At 24.9% G+C, this 18,899-nt stretch overlaps 1 protein-coding gene across 1 annotated transcript; it reads left to right on the top strand.

The window, feature by feature from the left end:
• Window positions 1–862: 862 nt before the first annotated feature.
• On the top strand, window positions 863–10,775 carry LOC145829603 (interferon-related developmental regulator 2-like). Its single transcript, XM_082937445.1, has 6 exons — window positions 863–1,119; window positions 3,945–4,045; window positions 6,260–6,426; window positions 8,148–8,457; window positions 9,210–9,395; window positions 9,664–10,775. Exons 1-6 carry the CDS (start codon window positions 882–884, stop codon window positions 9,994–9,996), a joined length of 1,335 nt encoding a protein of 444 aa, XP_082793571.1. The 5' UTR covers window positions 863–881; the 3' UTR covers window positions 9,997–10,775.
• The last annotated feature ends 8,124 nt before the right edge of the window (window positions 10,776–18,899 follow it).

Raw genomic sequence — 18,899 nt, 5'->3', positions numbered from 1 at the left:
GTCGCCACATACTCGGCTCCTTTTGCTAATGTATGTCAACTCAGACTAGTTAAGGCTTTTTTTTTTAACTCTGGCTTGTTTAAATATTTTTCCTAAGTATCAGGCTAGCAGTTATAGTGTTTTTTTTTTGTTATAACTGGTTTTTTGTTCTAAATATTAGTTCAATTTATTATTATTGTTATGATGATTTTAGGTAATCGAAATTTACTAACCATTAAATTTTTTTTTTCTTTATAATATTACATTTTTGAACATGTAACTAAGGCTGGCATTTTATTTCATTGAGTGGCTATTCTGCAAAATAAAATAAACTTTAAAAAATGTTTTATTAATTTTTCGAATGATTTATATTTCAGGTACAGGACTAACTAAATAGTGACAATTAAAATTCTAATGATTCATATTTATTGGGAATTATCTCTTTTAATAAAACTAAAAAAAAATGTTTTTAATCTTATAAACCAACATTTTTGAAAATTTATAAGTTATAACTTTTTTAAGATGTGGTCCTTAGTCATTTTTCAATAACTTTAAATTGTCAAGATTTTAAATCATTGTAGTTAGAATAGTCAGGTAGCCTTTCATAATTGAAGTTTTCATATAAAAGTCAATGTTAGTTACTATAAAAGGTTTCCTTGCCCCTTAATCTCATACTTAATTCATAGAAAACCTTATAATTTTTAAGTTTAAGATTTGTTTTAGTATAATACAACAAGTTTATTGAAAAGATTACATGTGTCTTATGGAAATATATTGCTTTTATATTCTTATGAAGAATTAAAACTTTTGCTGAATAATTTGAAATACTAACAACACAACAAATTGTATTAGTTTTATAATTCAAACAAAAATCATAGCTTAAGTTATAAAAAAACAACAAAATGACAAAGAACAAAAGAAAGCGGAATGGAAATAGCAAAAAAAGTAAACAACCTGAAGAAGATCTGCTAAAGTCAATACTGAAGCCAAATTATGAGAGTGGAGATGATAGTGATACTGAATCACATTTTAGTATGAACACAATGAACACATCAAATTATAGCAGCAACGGTACCAATGATCTTAATGAGTTTTCGCGTATTGAACTCATTGAAGGCAAACTGGCAGAAGCAGTTGAAGGTTTGTTTACTAATACTTCAGAATTTCTAATGAAATTGAAATTTTCAAAATAACACATAACCTTAATCAAATAATACCTTTTTGTAGATTAACTTTAAAAAAATATTTAGTTCCGATTTCTTAAGTGTTGTGCATAAATATAGTTATAGGTGATTTTCCAAAATGTTTGTTTAGTGAAATTTTCTGTTAGATTAAATTTTTGCGCCTCCCATAAGGAACCTATTGTTGCCTCCGACTTTGACCGGCTATATCTCAAAAATTATTTTGAATTTTTTAAATCTGTAAAAAGCATTTTATAGCTTAGTAAAAACTATATAAAATAAGATCAAATTTCAAAAAAAAAGGTGTTAATCCCCTATACCCTTAATTAATTTTATTTAGTGCATCATCAGAATAATCTTGCTAAAAGCTGATAATAGTGTAGTGTAAGTTTAGTTATATACAATAATTTAAAAATGTCTAGCTAAAAATTGTTACGTCAAAAAGTATAAAAGTCTGTTTAAAAGGTTTAAATTAGTGTTAAGTTATACTTTGCTGATTTGAAGTTATTTATAAGACAAAATTGTTAAAACAAAAACATTTAAGATAGTAGAAAATTTACTTGAAACTGAATTAAATAAAAAGTACATTACAAAATACGACAAAAAACAACAACAATTATACTAAAAGAGTTTCTCGCTCTGGATAGAATTTTTGCTTTGGAATTCACCATCTCTCAGTTCTAGAATCTTTGTATATTAGAACTTACGAGCTAAAAATTTGCAAAGAAAGAGATTTTTACAATTTAAAATTTTATAAAAATGGCTTGTTTTTAGTATTATGGTTGTCTTTTTTTGTTGTATTTTGTAATGTACTTTTTTTTAATTTAGTTTCAAGTAAAATTTCTACTATCTAAAATGTTTTTGTTTGAACAATTTTGTCTTATTTTTAAATACAGTAACCTCTCGCTTATTTACGCACATTGTGTCCACAGAAAAAGTGCGTAAAGATATGAGAGATCGTAAACATACCAGAGGTACCAAATATACTTACTATAATGGTTTTTTTTTGATATTGCTTTTAGTTAAAAGCAGACTGGGGACTTTCCCACTTTAAACAATTTGTTTACTTTATTTATAAATATGAAAAAAAAAACTAAAACTATACATATGTTCAAAAATAAGAATTTAAACTTATATAAAGTAATAATACTTGTAGAAAAATTTTACTAATTTTAATAGTAAGAAGATTTTATCTTAATTTTTGTGTGACTTATTTGATATTTAACAATTACATTCTATTCTATTAAGCAAATTCAATTTATAATTAAGCACTTGTTTACAATTAAGAAATGGTGTGGTGTCTATATTAATCTATGTTTATTTATATATAGGGTATGAGTGCTGTATTATCTATTTGTGTTTTAAACTCTCATTATTTCATTATACTTTCATTATTTAACACAGTCTTATTTCTTTTAGAATTTTAATTTAATCTCTTATTGTTAACAAAATTTCTGATATACTGAGGTATAACTAAAAGCTTATCAATTAATCAAGGAACATAAATTTACAAAGTCTAAAGATGTAGAGAGGCGAGTTAGTATTCAAAAACATATTTTAAATTAAAATTATACAATAAACCTTATTTGTGCAATATTAAATTAAGTAAGAATTTTATTTTTTGAAATTTTTAGAATTCTAAAATGCGTAACTAAACGAGAAAGCGTAACGTCACGAGTGCGTAAATATGCGAGAGGTTACTGTAACTTCAGATTAGCAAAGTATAACTTAACTCTAATTTAAACCTTTTAAACAGACTTTTATACTTTATGACGTAACAATTTCTAGCTAGACTTTTCAAATTCACTGTATATAACTAAAATTACAATATAATAGCAATAGTTTTTAGCAATATTATTCTGATGATGTGCTAAATGAAATTAATAATTAAACTTTTTTTAAATTATATATTTTTAAAATCATAATCTTATTAATTAGACCTACATTAGATTAAAAAAAATTTAAATTGATTTTGTAAATATGGCTTTTATTTTTGTTTTGTAATGACTTTGAATTGTCAGAATTTGACTGCAACCCTGTTTTTATCAGTTCCAATGTAAGTTGTTGTAAAAGTTTCAAAATGATTCATGAAAAGAGATTTTTATAGCTTTTAATTTATGCTAAACAAATAAAAGAAACCTAGTTAAATAGTTAAGTTGCATCAAATGGAAAGAAATTTTTTAAACTGTTTAAGATTAACATATAATTTAACTATTTAAAAGTTAAACTATTTTCACTTTATTTTTCACGTTTTACATTATAAATTTTTGATTATTTTTAATTCTTTTTAATTTTATACGTTATAATATGTTTAAACATTAAAAAAGTAATTTGAACTTAATTTATCACTTGACAAGGATACACAGATTTTGTTAAAAATCTTTATAAAATAAATACAACAAGTAAGTGAGCATTTTTTTGTTCATCTTTAGTTGTAAATGATATTTTAAATATTTTGTTATAAATAGAATTTATTGTTTTGTTTAAATAAAGTTTTACTATCACTAATGGGTAGGTGTCCGATTTGCATAGGTTTAACTGTTGCACAAAATTAAAAGTTTGTTTTTAATCCATTACAAGCAGCAAAATCTTCACCACTGTACTACAGTTTGTAATCTCTGAGACCACCCATAGTTTATAACCTATCTTTAACTTAAAACCGAAAAGGTTCAAAACTGTCCTTTGTTTAAGTCTGAAGCACATAATTATTGATTTGTGTGCGTTTTTAATAATTTAAGCTATTTCTTTAATTCTAAATTGATATAAATGTAACTTTTTATGCAGGGTTGACTGAAAAAAATGCAAAGTTTCGAGTGAAATGCCTAAATACAATCATAAAGCACTTTATGAACACAATTTTAGATAATTTTCTCGAAAGATATCAGGTAAGCAATGTTCTTAAATTACTAGAAAGCATTACTTATACTCAATATTTGCAATGTATTTTATTCTTTCTTAATTACTTTAATGGTAGTATAAACACAAATTTTTACTTTTAAACAATTTGCTGTTAGTTTTAATTGAAATTAGATATGACAAAAATTTATTAAGTTTTTAATAATATAATCAACAGTTTTATTTTATTGTAAGTACGTTCTTTCAAATAGGGTTTGCTATGTATCAATTAAATTTTGAACCAATATATAACAGTATGGCTTTTAATAATCTATTATTTTTAGAATATTATCGTGTCATACACTATTTATTTTTACTTGATTTTCTGATAAAACGTTTATAGAGTAACTCTTATTAATTAAAAATAGTAATGATTTTTATATAATGTAGTGTTGAAAAATACCGTTTAGTATGATATTAGTCATAGTTCAGTTATCATTAGTTTTATGATCAGTATTGAGAAATGAATTATACATAATTTCTCTTAGTAAAAGTTTAGTTTTCTGTTAAAACTAAAATTTAAAAAAGTTTAACTTCATTGTAAATTTTAAAGTTTTTGTTTAAATTGTTTTTTGTTTGAAAAAGAAAACTGGTCCAGAACACATGGGTATTTGATAAATTTTGTTTTAAAAACAGGTAAGATTATAGTAATTAATAAAAAGGCAATTTACATCACTTTTTAAAAGTAGCCTTGTTTTTCACATTGGTGACTAAGCTATCAGTTTTTTTAAACCGGTTTTCATCAAAAGTAACTTTTAAGATACAAGGGATCAAAATTTGAGAAATCAATAGGTTCTTATAGTAAGACGAAATCTGAACAGGTAATAGTAGACTTTTTCACAAAAAAAACATTTCCTTTTCTAAAGATTTTGAGCAAATATACTTTTATTTTTTCAGTTTAAACTAACAAATTATGAACAGTATGTATAAAATAGTTCATTTTTATTTTAAGTAATTTTTTTTGGCTATGAAATTTTTTTATTCAAAAATATTCTTTTAACACTGTTCTTAAAGTTTAAAAGAAAATTTCCAAAAATTTTAGATTAAATTGCGTTGAAAATTTAGGAGAACCTAAATTTTTAGTATTAAAAAACTGATAATAATAGCTATGACTAATTTATCCTCCATTAAGGCCATAGGGGGGGTAGGCCATGTTTTTTACAAGTTGATCTTATTTTATAGAGTTTTTACTAAGCTTCAAGTTGCTTTTTACCGTTTTTAAAAATTCGAATTAGTTTTTGAGATATGACCGGCCAAAGTCGGGCCGCATAACAGGTTCCTTATGGGGAAGGAAAAACTAAAACGGCGAAAAAAGACTAATGCATTCAAAATTTATCTCCTCCTTCATTTTTTAAGCAATTTTTCAAACTTTTACAGTCTATTCTTTATACAATAACAAAAAAACGTTATTTGTGACTTTAAAAAATTTCAAGTAAAAATACCTTTTTTTTGATAAAAAATCACTTTTTTTTTTTTTTTTGTCATAAAATTTTTATTTTTTTAACTTATTAAAATTCACAAATAACTTTTTTTTCTCATAATGTAAGGAACATTTCCTGAAAATTTGAAGAAGATTGCTTGAAAAATGAAGGAGAAGATAGATTTTAAAGCCCGTTTTTAAAAACTCGAGAAAAACGGCTTTAAAGTTACCCTTTATATACCCTTTATAAAGACAACCCTTTATATAACCGGTCATAAAAAAAAAGTTACTTAATTTTTTTAAAATCTAAAAAAAGCATCTGAAAGATTATGAAATTTACTATAATATAAGTCTATATGTTATTTTTGGTCAAAAAATGGCTTCTACCCCCCCCCCCCCCCCCCTATGGCCTTAATGTATAAGAAACATTTTAAAACAATGATCTAATCTTTTGTTACTTATTTCTCTAAAAAGTATTTTATAGAGTTTATACTTTAAGCTGAAAATAAGAACCAGTATTATTTCTAATTCTTAAACCCCATATGGCCTTAATAATCAAAATAAACTTGAAACTAATACTATTGCTATTTTTGTATTATAACGAATCTATAGTTCAGAATCTTATACGTTTTAGTTTAGTTTTAGTTAAAGCTCAGCAGCTATTTTTATTGAATATAGATTTTGTCCATGTATTACAGAGTTTTCAAATGGTATCTATATGAAGTAAACTTAAATTGATTGTTTTTGGTAAGAAATAACAATAACAAAAAATATTTGATAACAGGAAACACTTTTGGATGCATTGGAAAAAATTATTAAGAGAGGAAGTGACAAAGTAGAACGAAAATTAGCAGCACAGTTATTATCACACGTTATTATGCAACTTGATTTCGAAGACGATGAAGTTAAATACTATGATCAGTTTTCCACATTGTTAGGCAATGTTATTAAGTAAGCTAGTTTTTCCACTATGTGTAAATTATCTATTTTCAAAAGCGTTTTTAAATTTAGTTTTTATAAATCTACTTAAAAGCAAAATATTGTAACGATTGTTTTTATAGACAATTTATAGTTATTAACAAGGTAGAAAGGCGTCCAACCTTTTTATAAAAGATTTCTTTAAATTTTATGTGAATTCTTTAATGAACTATAAGCTGCATTTTATAACAAATAATTGTTTGTTATTTTCAAAACATAGTCAACTTTATGAAAATTTAATCTTTAGTAACATTTCATTATAATATTTATTTAAAACTTGTGAAAAAAAAACATTTAAAAATGGTTCTATTGATAAAAATTACATTAACAATATTAATAAAAAATGAAAAAAAAACTATATTATGTTTGTATTTTAAAGTTAAATCTTAATTTTTTTTATGATTTATTACAATATAAAGACTATTATGAACAAATTACAAATTGTTGCTTGAAGCTTGTGGAATAAGATATTTGTATATATTTATAAGTAATTTTTACTAATTTATATTTATTGCTCTCTATATATTGCTAAGAAAATTTATTAACTCTCTAATTTTGATTATTTATGTTTCAAAAGTCATTAAGAACTTAAAATCAACTTTAAGCAATTGGTAACATAGTTCAAAAAATTTTCAAAATGTTATAAAAACTTTACCTAAGTATTAAAAAAAAAGTATTTCAAATATATAGTTTATGTACTTTCAGGAATTTTTCAAGTATTTTTTTGCATTAAAGTTAAAATTACTGTTTTGTTATACATTTAGTCATTAATTTTATAAACTTAATTTTATAGTGTATATCAGAGTATTGTGTTTTTCAAAAGCGACCCAGTTTTTTTTTTGATTGAGCATAAATATAAACATTCATTGATTATTGTAAACTTAAATAAAAAAGTTTCAATGTTTGACCAAAACAAAAAAAAAAAGTCTTTAATTAATATATAACGTTTTTTATTAAGGATTCTCATATTTTTACTTGTGTGGTATACAACTAATAAAAAGCTCATGCCAGTAAAGCTTTGTTTGTTAGTTGATAAAAAATTGTTTTGGTGACATAACTAAGATTATCATACCAAAGCAGTTTCAATTACATCAGTTGGCCATAACTAGTTTAAGGGTCATGTTTTTAATTTTTTTACAATTCATGTACAAAAAGTGAAGCTTTAGGGGAGAGTTTTTTAAAAGAATGGATATCGCTCATTTTTAAGAGTTTTTGTAATTCTAGAGGCAATAAACTAGCCAATGGGTGATTTGAAATTTTCCGCAGTCATAGAGTTTTTACTAAAAGCAAGTTACTAATTATAGATTTATTTTCAATATTTTATTATGAGGTAGAATTTATACACGGTTTATCTAAAGTGAGCAACCTCAGGTGGTAATGAATAGTTGTGCGGTTAAAGTAAATTGGTAATAAACTGTTAAGGTGTGCAATAAATAACTAATGAGGGCGATTATATCATAAATTTCTGCGTAAAAGGCAATTAAAAGATGAATTTAGGAAACCCTGCTTTAAGAAGTAGTCTAGTTTCTCTTTAGAGCTTTTATTTCAATCTACAGAGGGCTTATTTTATAGTTACTTAAAAAAAAATAAAATAATAATTGCTTATAACGAATGAACTTCAGATGTTATCTCAGAAGATTATTTAATATAGCATACAATTTTACTTTAATTGTTGAGTTGATTATAATTTACAGAGACACAAAAAAAGACAGTGAGTTTAGATCGGCTTGTTGTGTTGCTTTGGCAACATTGACTTTTTTCACAAACTTCGACAAGGAATCGATCAGCCGATCCATGGATCAGTTTTCAGCCTTGTTCAAGAAATCGTGTTTGAAAGGAGACGGGACTTCCCCCGTGTTGAAACCTGGTGAGCACCTGATTCACGCAACAGCGTTGTCGTCGTGGTGCCTTCTCGCAACCATCACCTCACAAAGCGTCATCTCGCAAGTCCTAAAGAATTATTGTCAATTGATAGTTGAACTTTTGCATAGCAACGATCTTCAAGTAAGATTTTTAATTTTTTTATATATGTACTTAATGTCAATAAGATGTAATGCCATTTTAGCGGGTAGCTGTCTAATTTGTACGAGCGTACAAAATTGAACGAAGGTACTTTTGCACGGAGACATTTTTGCACAAATAAAAAATTTTTATTTTTGTTTTTTAAATTCTCTATTAGTTTTAATTTTTTTTTACTATCACTGTTACCCCTTACCCTCGTCGGTAATTTTTTTAATTTTTTTTTAATAATACTTTTTTATTAGTTAATCTTATATCTTTACTATCACTGTTACCTCTAACCCTTACCCTCGGTCAGTAACTTTTTTTTTGTTTTTTTTGTTTATAGAATTTATTTTATTTTATTTTTCTGTTTTTTTTGCTCTCGTGCAAAATTGACCCTTGGCGCAAAATCGTCTTCGTTCAATTTTTTGCACTCGCACAATTTTGTTCTTGTGTAATTTAGTAACCTCGTGCAATTTTATCTTCGTGCAATTTAGACCCATTCCCATTTTTAGCTGTTGCTGTAATTTTCAACATTTGACATTTTGTGCGATAAGCAGTTTAGATTATCCTAGCTTTAAAAAGTTTTAATATAATCTAGTTTCTAGGCTAGTATATGTATTATTTTGCAGTAGTTTAATGTTTGTAAAAAGTTGCTAAAAATACATATTTTATGAAAATAAAAACATAAAAAAAAACTATTAAAAGTTGCTTTATTTAACTTAAGTAAATCACAAAATGTGTTTAATTAAAAGGTAAGAATGCAATCCGGACAAGCTATATGCTTGCTGCTCGAGTTGTGTGGCAGAGATGCTGTTGAAGATTTGATTGATGTTTATGATTTGATTGATAGAGTGAAAGATCTTGCAACTGAATCAAGTAAAAGTAGAAGTAAAAGGGACAAAAAAGAACAAAAAAGTTTTTTCAGATATGTTTTACTGGTTAGCAACTAAGTAATTAAAAATATTATCTCAACAGTTTATGTTAAAACTTTCATAATCAAGTTTAATATGCTCACAAATAAAATTATTTATTTAAATTAATATTTATTTGTTTTAGGCTAAATATTTTATTTGATATTAGAAACAAAATGTTTGATATAACTATTTTTGTCTTAATATAATTTAAGTCTATCACTACTTCTCTTTTTTTGCAAACTTTGTGTTATGCCTATAAAAAGTTTAAGTAGTTTGTTAAAAATAATCGCAGATGGTGGACGAAGGAGTGAGCGTCGACGAGTCTCACCAGTTTTCAGTTTACGAGAGCCGGCTCATAGTGGACTCGTGGGCGGTTAAAGTTCAGTTCGATTTCTTGAAATCCTGCCTCGGATCCGGGATCAGTTTCCAGATGACCAACAACGTGATGATCAGGGAGCTGTTCCAACTCGGCGCCGTTCAAGTTCAGGAGTACGACCCGGACCGGTCTTCCAGGGCTCAGGAAAATCTTCACCGTCATTATCTCAACAAGGCCAACAAAAAATTCTTGAAGCAGTCTAGAAATGTTGACAGAAATTTTAAGGTTGGAGATAATGCTACTTTCTAGTAAGTTTGGCATTAATTTTGGGTATCTAAAGATCGTCTGGTTTATGGTCTTTTGTTTATGGTTCAAGTTATTTATTGTGTTTGTTTGTTTTTTAATATGTTGTGATAATTATTAAAAAATTTTAGTTAATATTATTAGTTAAACTTAATTGTTAAAGTTATAAAATTTTTATATTTTTTTCAGAATTTAAAGTTTTAAGATTATAAAAAAAAGTTTAAATCTTTTTTGATTTCATAACTATTAAGGTTAAAAGTTTTACAGCTTATAACTAAATGGAAACTTTTTGTCAAATAAATTAATTTTTACCTTTTTTTAACTTAAAGATATTTTTGAATTGTATTTATTTTCAATTAAAACTTATCTAAGTTAAAAATTTTTAATATCGCTACTAAAGTTAAATGAGCTTAAGTTTTTTTTTTTATGACAAATTGAAACAAAAATCTATATACAAAAACAAATCGTCTACTGGCTTCAGTCATTTGTTTAACTTTAATCTAGCCCACATTTGGTGTGAAATATTATAAATCTGAGATGATCCATTAATTAAATAGTGTCTTATTTTCTTTCTATGCTAGTTGTTTTAATTTTAACTTATGCTTCTTTGTGGCAGTAATGTATTAAACTAGCCACTCAAGATTATTTATTTTAATTCTTATGCTTATAAGAATAAAAATTGATAAAATGATAATAGGTAATTTTGTGTTTTTTTAAATCTCGAATACAGTTTTTAGCTTTACTTTTTGTTTTGACTTTTGTTGTTTTACATAATATATAAAGTGAATGACATGATGATTTAGTTTCAACAATCAAGTTTAAGCAATTTAAAGTTTTAGTAAATATGAAGTTTTTATTTATATAAACTCATCTGAAGTTCTTAAGTTTATTGAAATCGTTTAAGAAATGCAAGTGTAACTAATTGAAATAAATTATTTATATGTGCTCGTTAGTTTTCAAATTTTTTTTTTCTAAAATATGTCCGGTAAACTTGAATTAAAATAAAAAATGCTACTCATAATTTACCTTATGTTAATAAGATTGAGCTAATATTTAAAAAAATATTGTAATGTATTTAGCATACTGCAAATATAATACTTGTTTTCATCAAAAATATTATTTTTATTAAACTGAAGTTTTTTTTTTTATCTAGCAATTTTAAGCAAAATAAAAAAATATTTTTCATTTGTTTACTTAAGTTTCGTCTTTCAGTAGCAGTGGTAATTCTACGTGGAAATGATGTTATTATTTTTAGTAGTATTACCATAGTATTAACTTTTAGTAATTTTATTCTATTAAAACCTTATTTTTACCTTTAATTTAATTTTCTACTAATATGAGACAAGAAAAGTTGTTTAAAATCGTGGAAAAAATTTCTTAAAATTCAATTGCTACCCTGTAGAATTTTTAAAACTTTTTAATAGACCTTTTTTATTACTTCATGTGACACGGGGACATACAATTACTTAAAGTTTTATCAGGGCATAAATTTTAAAACTAGATATTTTTACTGGTAGCTTAAAAAAGTTATACTTTTGCTGTATATAGTATACAGTTTGTTATTTTTAAGAAAGTTTAACTTTATTATTTTAACAATGTATTTTTTCACTATTTAAGCAAATGTATTACAAAAATAGCACGAATTATTTGTGAAAGCTGAGCATAGAAGAACATATTTTAGAATTTATGTTGTTAAAACCTGATAAGTTATTTGTTTTTAGATTACAAAAACTCTGTAAAAATAGATTAACTTATAAGCTTAATTGAAATATGGATTAAGTCGAACCTGTAAATGTATGTTTTGGTAAGAGCGGGTTATATCATCTATTATTTGAAAATTAGTTTTTCTAAAATGCAGTTAAAGAAATTTCAGTAATTAAGTATTATTAAAAACTTGATAGATGAATGGATTCTGATCTTGAAGTTCAATTTAATATTTTTATGCAATAATTTAAGGTTATAACTGCATTTACTCAGTCTATATAATGTTTTTGTTTAATAGTCTTAGAAAGTATTTTTAATAATAGTTAGAAAAATTTTAAATTGAAAAAAATATTATATTAAAGACAATATATAATCAATTAAATACCAAAAAAAAAACAAAAAAAATGTATACCAAGAATAAAAATAATCACTTTTATACTATTTGTAAAGCATTTAATTTTATCTACGAAAAACGAAGACTATAATTGAATGTTTTAGTATGAAAGATTTTTTTTAAGTTGGGATTAGTTCTCAATTGAAATTTTTAGTAAAATGTAGTGTTGGATTTTACATGTACCTCTAATATTTTATCACTAACAACGGATTTATTTATTATGTATTAATTGTAATCTAGTAACTTTATATATTCACGGTTTTTTTTGACAAGCTTAGAAAACTCTTAAAGTTTTAATGGCATTTTATAGAAATATGTTGATTCATTTATAGAACAAAGTTTCTCTCAATAAATAGCATCAAAGAGATCCTTAGTTATAATTAATACCTTATTTAAATATGTTGGTTTTTAATACCATTTAATTATCAAGAATATTAAAGTAATAATTTGTTACGCAAAATAGTTTTTATTATAAATAGTTTATTTTACCAGAAAACAGTTAAAAATAATAAGTCACTTTTTAGTTTTCTGACATAAAAAAGTTCAAGTATAACAAATTTAGGTAAACTTTTTAAATGATTATATTTTTTAACAAATTATTCCTTATTTTTAAGCACAACTCGAAGTAAAATAAATATTTTGATTATTTTATATTTTACTTATTCAATACATATTTTTTTACTTCTAAACAATTTACAGTTCATACTTGAAATCTTTTACTAAGGTCAAAAAATAGTTTTTTAGTTATTACCGCTTAACTGTCTAAAAAAGTTATTGAAAAAACTATCAATTAAACGACAAAACTCTTAGTAGTTCACCATTGATATACACTCACAAGCTTAGATTATCAACATTAAAATGACAAATTGGGGGGTAATCCTACAGCTCAAATCCCCAAGCAAGTGTTTACCGACGTTGCAATTATATAAATACACCGACAACCTGCTATGATCACTGTCACCAAAAGAGTCAAAACAAAGCAAAATTTTATTTAAGATCAACAAGTGTTGCACTTATAAAAAAGTAATAATCTATAAAACAGCATTCACCAACAAAAGACATGCAACAAAACTTTCTAGTTATACAAATAATTTTAAAGATAAAACAAAAACTACAACAAATGGAAAATCAAAATTATAATATATGCAAGGTTCGATTAAAAAGACCGCTGTAAACTGTGTACACTAAAAAAAAATTAGAAAATGTTTCAAGTCTAAAGGTCTAAACCAGGGTTTCCCAAACTCATTTACCAAATCGCCCCCTTTTCAGAAATTTGAATAAAAATCGCCCCCAGTGATTTTATAACGTAATTTTTCTCTTTAGTACGCACTTTTTAGCCAAAAAATTGTGTTTGAAACGTAATTTTGTCTGGTACTACTTATGCACGCACTTTTGGGTTTGTTCAAAGTTACTTACAGGACTTGAGAAAAAAAAAACAGTTATTTTCCTATAAGCCAAGTAAAGTATTTAAAATACTTAATTAATTAGCCTTGTGTAATCTGTAATCAATTCTATTAAAATTTGAATTGTTTTGAAACTAATAAATCTTTAGGTCAGTGGTGGACAACTTTTGTAGTCAGCAAGCCATATTTACTAAAAACTTGACTTGACTTGGAATAATCTTTAAAAAACTAAACCTCAATTCTAACATTTTTTTTTCTTTATTTAAATTAAAAAAAAAAACTTAAAGATTTTACAGTTAATTCTGTGAACAGAAAGTAATCAATTAAAAAAACTTTTAATTAGGTTAAAATTTTGTTTTATAACTGTAGCAGTCTTTTTGATGGATTATTAATATCTGTTCAAAAATAAACTTTTTTTTCTAGCTATCAGCCTATAATAATTTAACAGAAGAAAATAATGAAAATTTAAAAACTAGGGTTGAACTATTAAAATAAACAACACATTTTAATTGTCAAAATATTTTGAAGTAAGATAAAACAAAAAACGGTTATACTAATAGTTTAAAATTCCTTAATACATAAATTTTTAAACAATAATAAGTCAAGTTAGAAAAAAAAATTGACTTTAAGAATCTTTTAAGTGAAATAGTTAAAGTCATATCAAATAGAGACCTCAAATCTATACTCTTTTAAAGACAAAAAAATACTTTTTTGAAATAAAACTTTAATTGTTATCAAGATTTTTAAAAATTATACAGATTAAACAAGTAATAACAAAAATCTTTGAACGAAACCAAAAAGTGCGAACTCAAAAAATCGTTATCATTTTTTACAAAATGGCAAGCTTCAATATGTTATAATGCAAAAATGTTATGAATAAACATAAAATCCACTAAAACATAAAATAAACATTCATTAAACATTAGATATATATAAGCTATTAAGTATCATAAAATTTTTTGTTTTATTAATACTTAATTAGAAATAGACTTTATTCAAGTTAAATTTAAGAAAATATAAATTTGCACGTTTTTTTGGGTAAAAACTGCGAACTGAAGAAGAAGTCTACCGTATTTAATATTCATTAGGAATTAACCAAACCTGTTGAAGAATAAAACTTAATAAAATTTAAATACAATGCAAACCAGGTTAAATAAGAAATATTTTTAGAAATCAAATAAAAAAACTTACATAAAATAATGTCTGCTACTGAAGTCTAATCTAATGTGAAGGATGAGCTTCATGACTGCTTGTAAGTTTTTCTATATCTGGTTCTAAATCAGTAAAATAAAGCCTCAAGTCACCTCCTTTAAATATATCTAGATTATATTTTTTGCTGAAGATGTTGATAACTAAACTGAAAGCTTTCTTTACAACATAGCTAGAAGTTCAGCTAGAGCTATAAACAACAATCTTACTTCCTCCCAAATGATTGGATACTTTTGCCTTAGTTTTTGTTAAGTTCAAAAGCTTTCATGTCGTTTTTTGAAAAAAATTTACTGTAAGTTCAAGGTCAGTTTGTAAGTCTAAGAAAGTTTCCTGTAAAGCACCGTTTACTTCAAAAGATCTGCTTCGAAGGAATCTAAAATCCACTTCGGGACATTTTATTGAAAAACGTCAGTAAAACGTTTATCAATATCACCTTAAAGCTGTTCCAGATGAGATGAAAGTACTTCTATTTCACCTTCACTTATTTGAAGTTTTAATTTTTGCAAACTGTGAAAACTGATTATTTTTAAAATTTTTTTCATACAGTTCAAGTTGGTTTTTGATACTGGTTATCTTACTTTTGACTTTCACAAAGTTCAAGTTTTTACCTTGTAAAGTTTTGTTCAAATCGTTGGATCAATAACTGAATTAAAAACAGCCAAAAATTTTTCTAGACAGTTTCCTTTTGATAACCATCGCGCTTCTGTACGTATTATCAAATTATCAAAAACCTCATCATTGTCATTGCACAGCTGTTTAAACAGACGACTTTGTAAAGCATGCCTTTTTATTTTGTTGACAGTTTTTATCACTAAGTTTAATGGGTCGTTTAAACGGACGCTCAAACTTTTGCAACTAAATGTTAGCGATGTATAACGCAATGAACAGTAAACATTTCAGGGTTTAACTCTTTAAAATATGTGATTAACTCACGATACTTTCCTATAATAGATGGAGCATCATCTGTTGCAATTCCTATAAGATGTTTTGAAGGTATTTTATTTACTTCAAAATATTTTTTAAATTTTTCAAACAAAGCCTTCCTGTGCTATGCGTTTCCACTAGTTTTGAGAACGCTAGTTCTTCGTACGTTGCAGGGACGTAGCTAGCTCTAAAAAATTACGAATCTGCAAAAAAAAATCAAGAAGAATGTGTGATGACGTCATAACGGAAATGGAGTAGTTTTAACTACCTTTAATTTTATATGGAAGTGTTCAGTTTTGTTAAAAGTTTAAAAGTAAGTAGAATGTTGAAGTATAATGAATAACTGAATACAAGGCAAGTTGTACTGCTCTTGACCCCCTATAATTCTTTATGTGTTGAAACTTTTATGAGCCTATAAAACCTTTTATTTAAATAAAAATATTAAGTAAGAATTTAATTTTATCAGTATTACTGATAGGCCTAAAATATATAACTTTGAAAACAGTTTCCCCACTTCAAAAAATATTTGCGAAAATTGTTGCTTTTATTAAAATAAAAATCATAAATTTTAGGAGTTGAATAAAAAACAAAAAGGATATAAAATAAAAAAGTTTACAACATTAGATAAAATTCAGATGTACAATTACTTTATTTTGTCAAAAATAATTCATAAAGAAAGGAAGAGTACTCGTCTTTGTAAATGTTATTACTAGCTTTTGTAGCGTAAAGATTTAAGCTGTAAAAAAAGAATAAAACATTTTCTTATTAAAAAAAAATTGTTAAGAAAAAGCCGTCAAAAGAATCAAACTTTTTTTTACAAAACAAAGTTGTTAAATAAAACAACTTAGTTAAATAACAACAAACCTTCAATGTTAAACATTAATACTTTTCAGATACAATGTGATTCATATCAATAAATTCAAACATAAAGATTTTTAATAATAAAATATATTAGTTTTTTTATTAAACTTGTTATGAATTTATAATACAACTATACACTTGTTAAAATAAATAGTGCTAACTTATTCTTTTTAATCTTAGATTGAAAACGTTGTATCAAACTTATTTTAAATTTTTTTATCATTTATCAAACATAGATTAAAGAATTAAACTGATATATTTTTTAAATTTAGTAAACCACTCTAAAATTTTTAAACTTATTTTAAAACAACAGATACAATCCATAATCTTGATACGTTCAAAGAAAATATAAAACACAAAGATCTTTATATTGTAAACAACAATGCTTGTAGAAAAATAAAATTTACAGTAACATTTAAAAACAAGTTGAAACAAACTTTATATTTTACATAGTTGTCTTAAAATAACATTCAAAGAGTTTTTTCTTGAAGTACTTATCTGGAACTCATTGCAACAAACTAAACCTCAGATTGATTGATTTTGTTAATAGCTTTGAGTGTCAATGGTACAAAGTGGGTTATTTTACTTTCAAATGATATTTGCATAATTTTAACTTTAGAAAACTTAACTTTTAAACTTAGTTTTAAAAATCTGTAAAACAACTAAATTTGTTAAAATCCACACATAGTGTACCAAGTTTACAGTAGTAATACAAATAAAACTCAAAAAAAAATATTCAAAATGTAAAGCTAACTAGAAAATACAAATGTACTAACTTATTTTTTGTAATTTTGTAAACTACTTAAAAATTGTTAATATAAAGATGAAAAAAAAACAGATATAATTAAAAATCTTTGAAAATTAGGAAATAAACTAAAAACTCTAAAAAAATCTTCATATAATAAAACAATATGCATAGAAAACAAACTCATTGTAAACAAATAATATAACAATACAAGTAAAATAGGTATTAACAACAGCTCTACCCTATGAACAACACCAATTCCAGGATTTTATTTTTTAATTTTTCTTCTAATTTTTTGAAATAAGACTGACTTTTCAAATTTATCAATGATTTTTTTACAAAATTAGTTATAAAATAAAATTTTATTAAAACTAGCTAACAAAATCTCATTCAAATCTAGAAAAACATTTGTTATGACATTATTAACAAACCTAAAATGTCCTTAGTTTTTCAAAGATAAAAAAAAAAACTATACTGAGTCAGCCTAAGTTCAAAAATAAAACTCTAAATATACTAGAGTTATCCAGAATACTTTGAGTGTGTGGCTAGAATGTACAATTTAAATCTTTTAACTTTGCTAAAAAATGCAATAAAAACTTTAACTAAGGTAGACATTTATAAAATCTTTAAATCCTATTTAATTAAAAAATAAAGTTCTAAAATACAATAAAAAACTATAATTTGTTTATGTTCATCTTGAAAAATAAAAACTTTAACTTAATAAGCATTTATAAAATCTTTAAAACAAGTTTTAGTTAATAAATTAAGTTCTAAAATATAAGAAAAAAAATTGTTTATATTATTCTTAAAAGATGTTTATATTATTGAGTTTTTCAATTTTTCATCTTATTGCAAGCTATTTGTTTTATTGTGTTATTTTTTCTGATTTAATAGATTCTAATTTTCTTGATAAAACTTAAGGAAATGAAATTGTTATCTGTGTTTCAAAATTTTTCATTTTTCTTTATTTGTCAACCACAGGGATTTAATCTTAAAACACTCAACTCAGAGAGCCAATTTGATTTAAAACAAAAGTTAATTCTTCATGTTACCTTACTTTGAGGTTCATCTATTCTAAAATTTATCTTTTTATATATCTTCTATCTGTATTTACTCTTTTGTAAGACAAAAAAATCTACAGCTTCGAAATGGATTTTTTTACAATAGTTTGCTATTTGATGATAGATTTTTACACTAAGCTATTTGTATACAATTTAGATGTATTCAATTTGTTCAATATTTACGACACTAAAATCGCTAGGAAGTCCGTAAAAATAAAATTATTTCTCAGGAGTGCAACACTTAGTATAAACGAATACTTGAAGCTAAAGAAACAAAGTCTTAAAGGCTGAATAATCGAAAGAAAAGCGAGTTTTTTTGCACAAATTTTTACGTTTCTGTAGATTTGCAGAAACGTACCAAGCTACGTGCCTGGTACGTTGTATCATTAACTATTAAACGCATGTGAACAAGAAGAAGACATTTATTCCGCGGAAATGTTGACTCGTCAACGTGCATCGAAAAAAAAATTGCACATCATTCGAACTAACTTTTGTTCAACACATTCTGACATTTCATCTATACGTCTTTTCACAGTTGTTGCTTAGAAGGATAAAACGTAAAACAATACTGGTGTTTTTATAATGAATGACTTTTTCCTTAACTGTTT

The sequence above is a fragment of the Thalia democratica genome, chromosome 2 (genome assembly GCF_965202585.1).
Source record: "Thalia democratica chromosome 2, ktThaDemo2.hap1.1, whole genome shotgun sequence".
Lineage (NCBI taxonomy): Eukaryota > Metazoa > Chordata > Thaliacea > Salpida > Salpidae > Thalia > Thalia democratica.
This window is presented reverse-complemented; position numbering and strand designations above follow the sequence as displayed.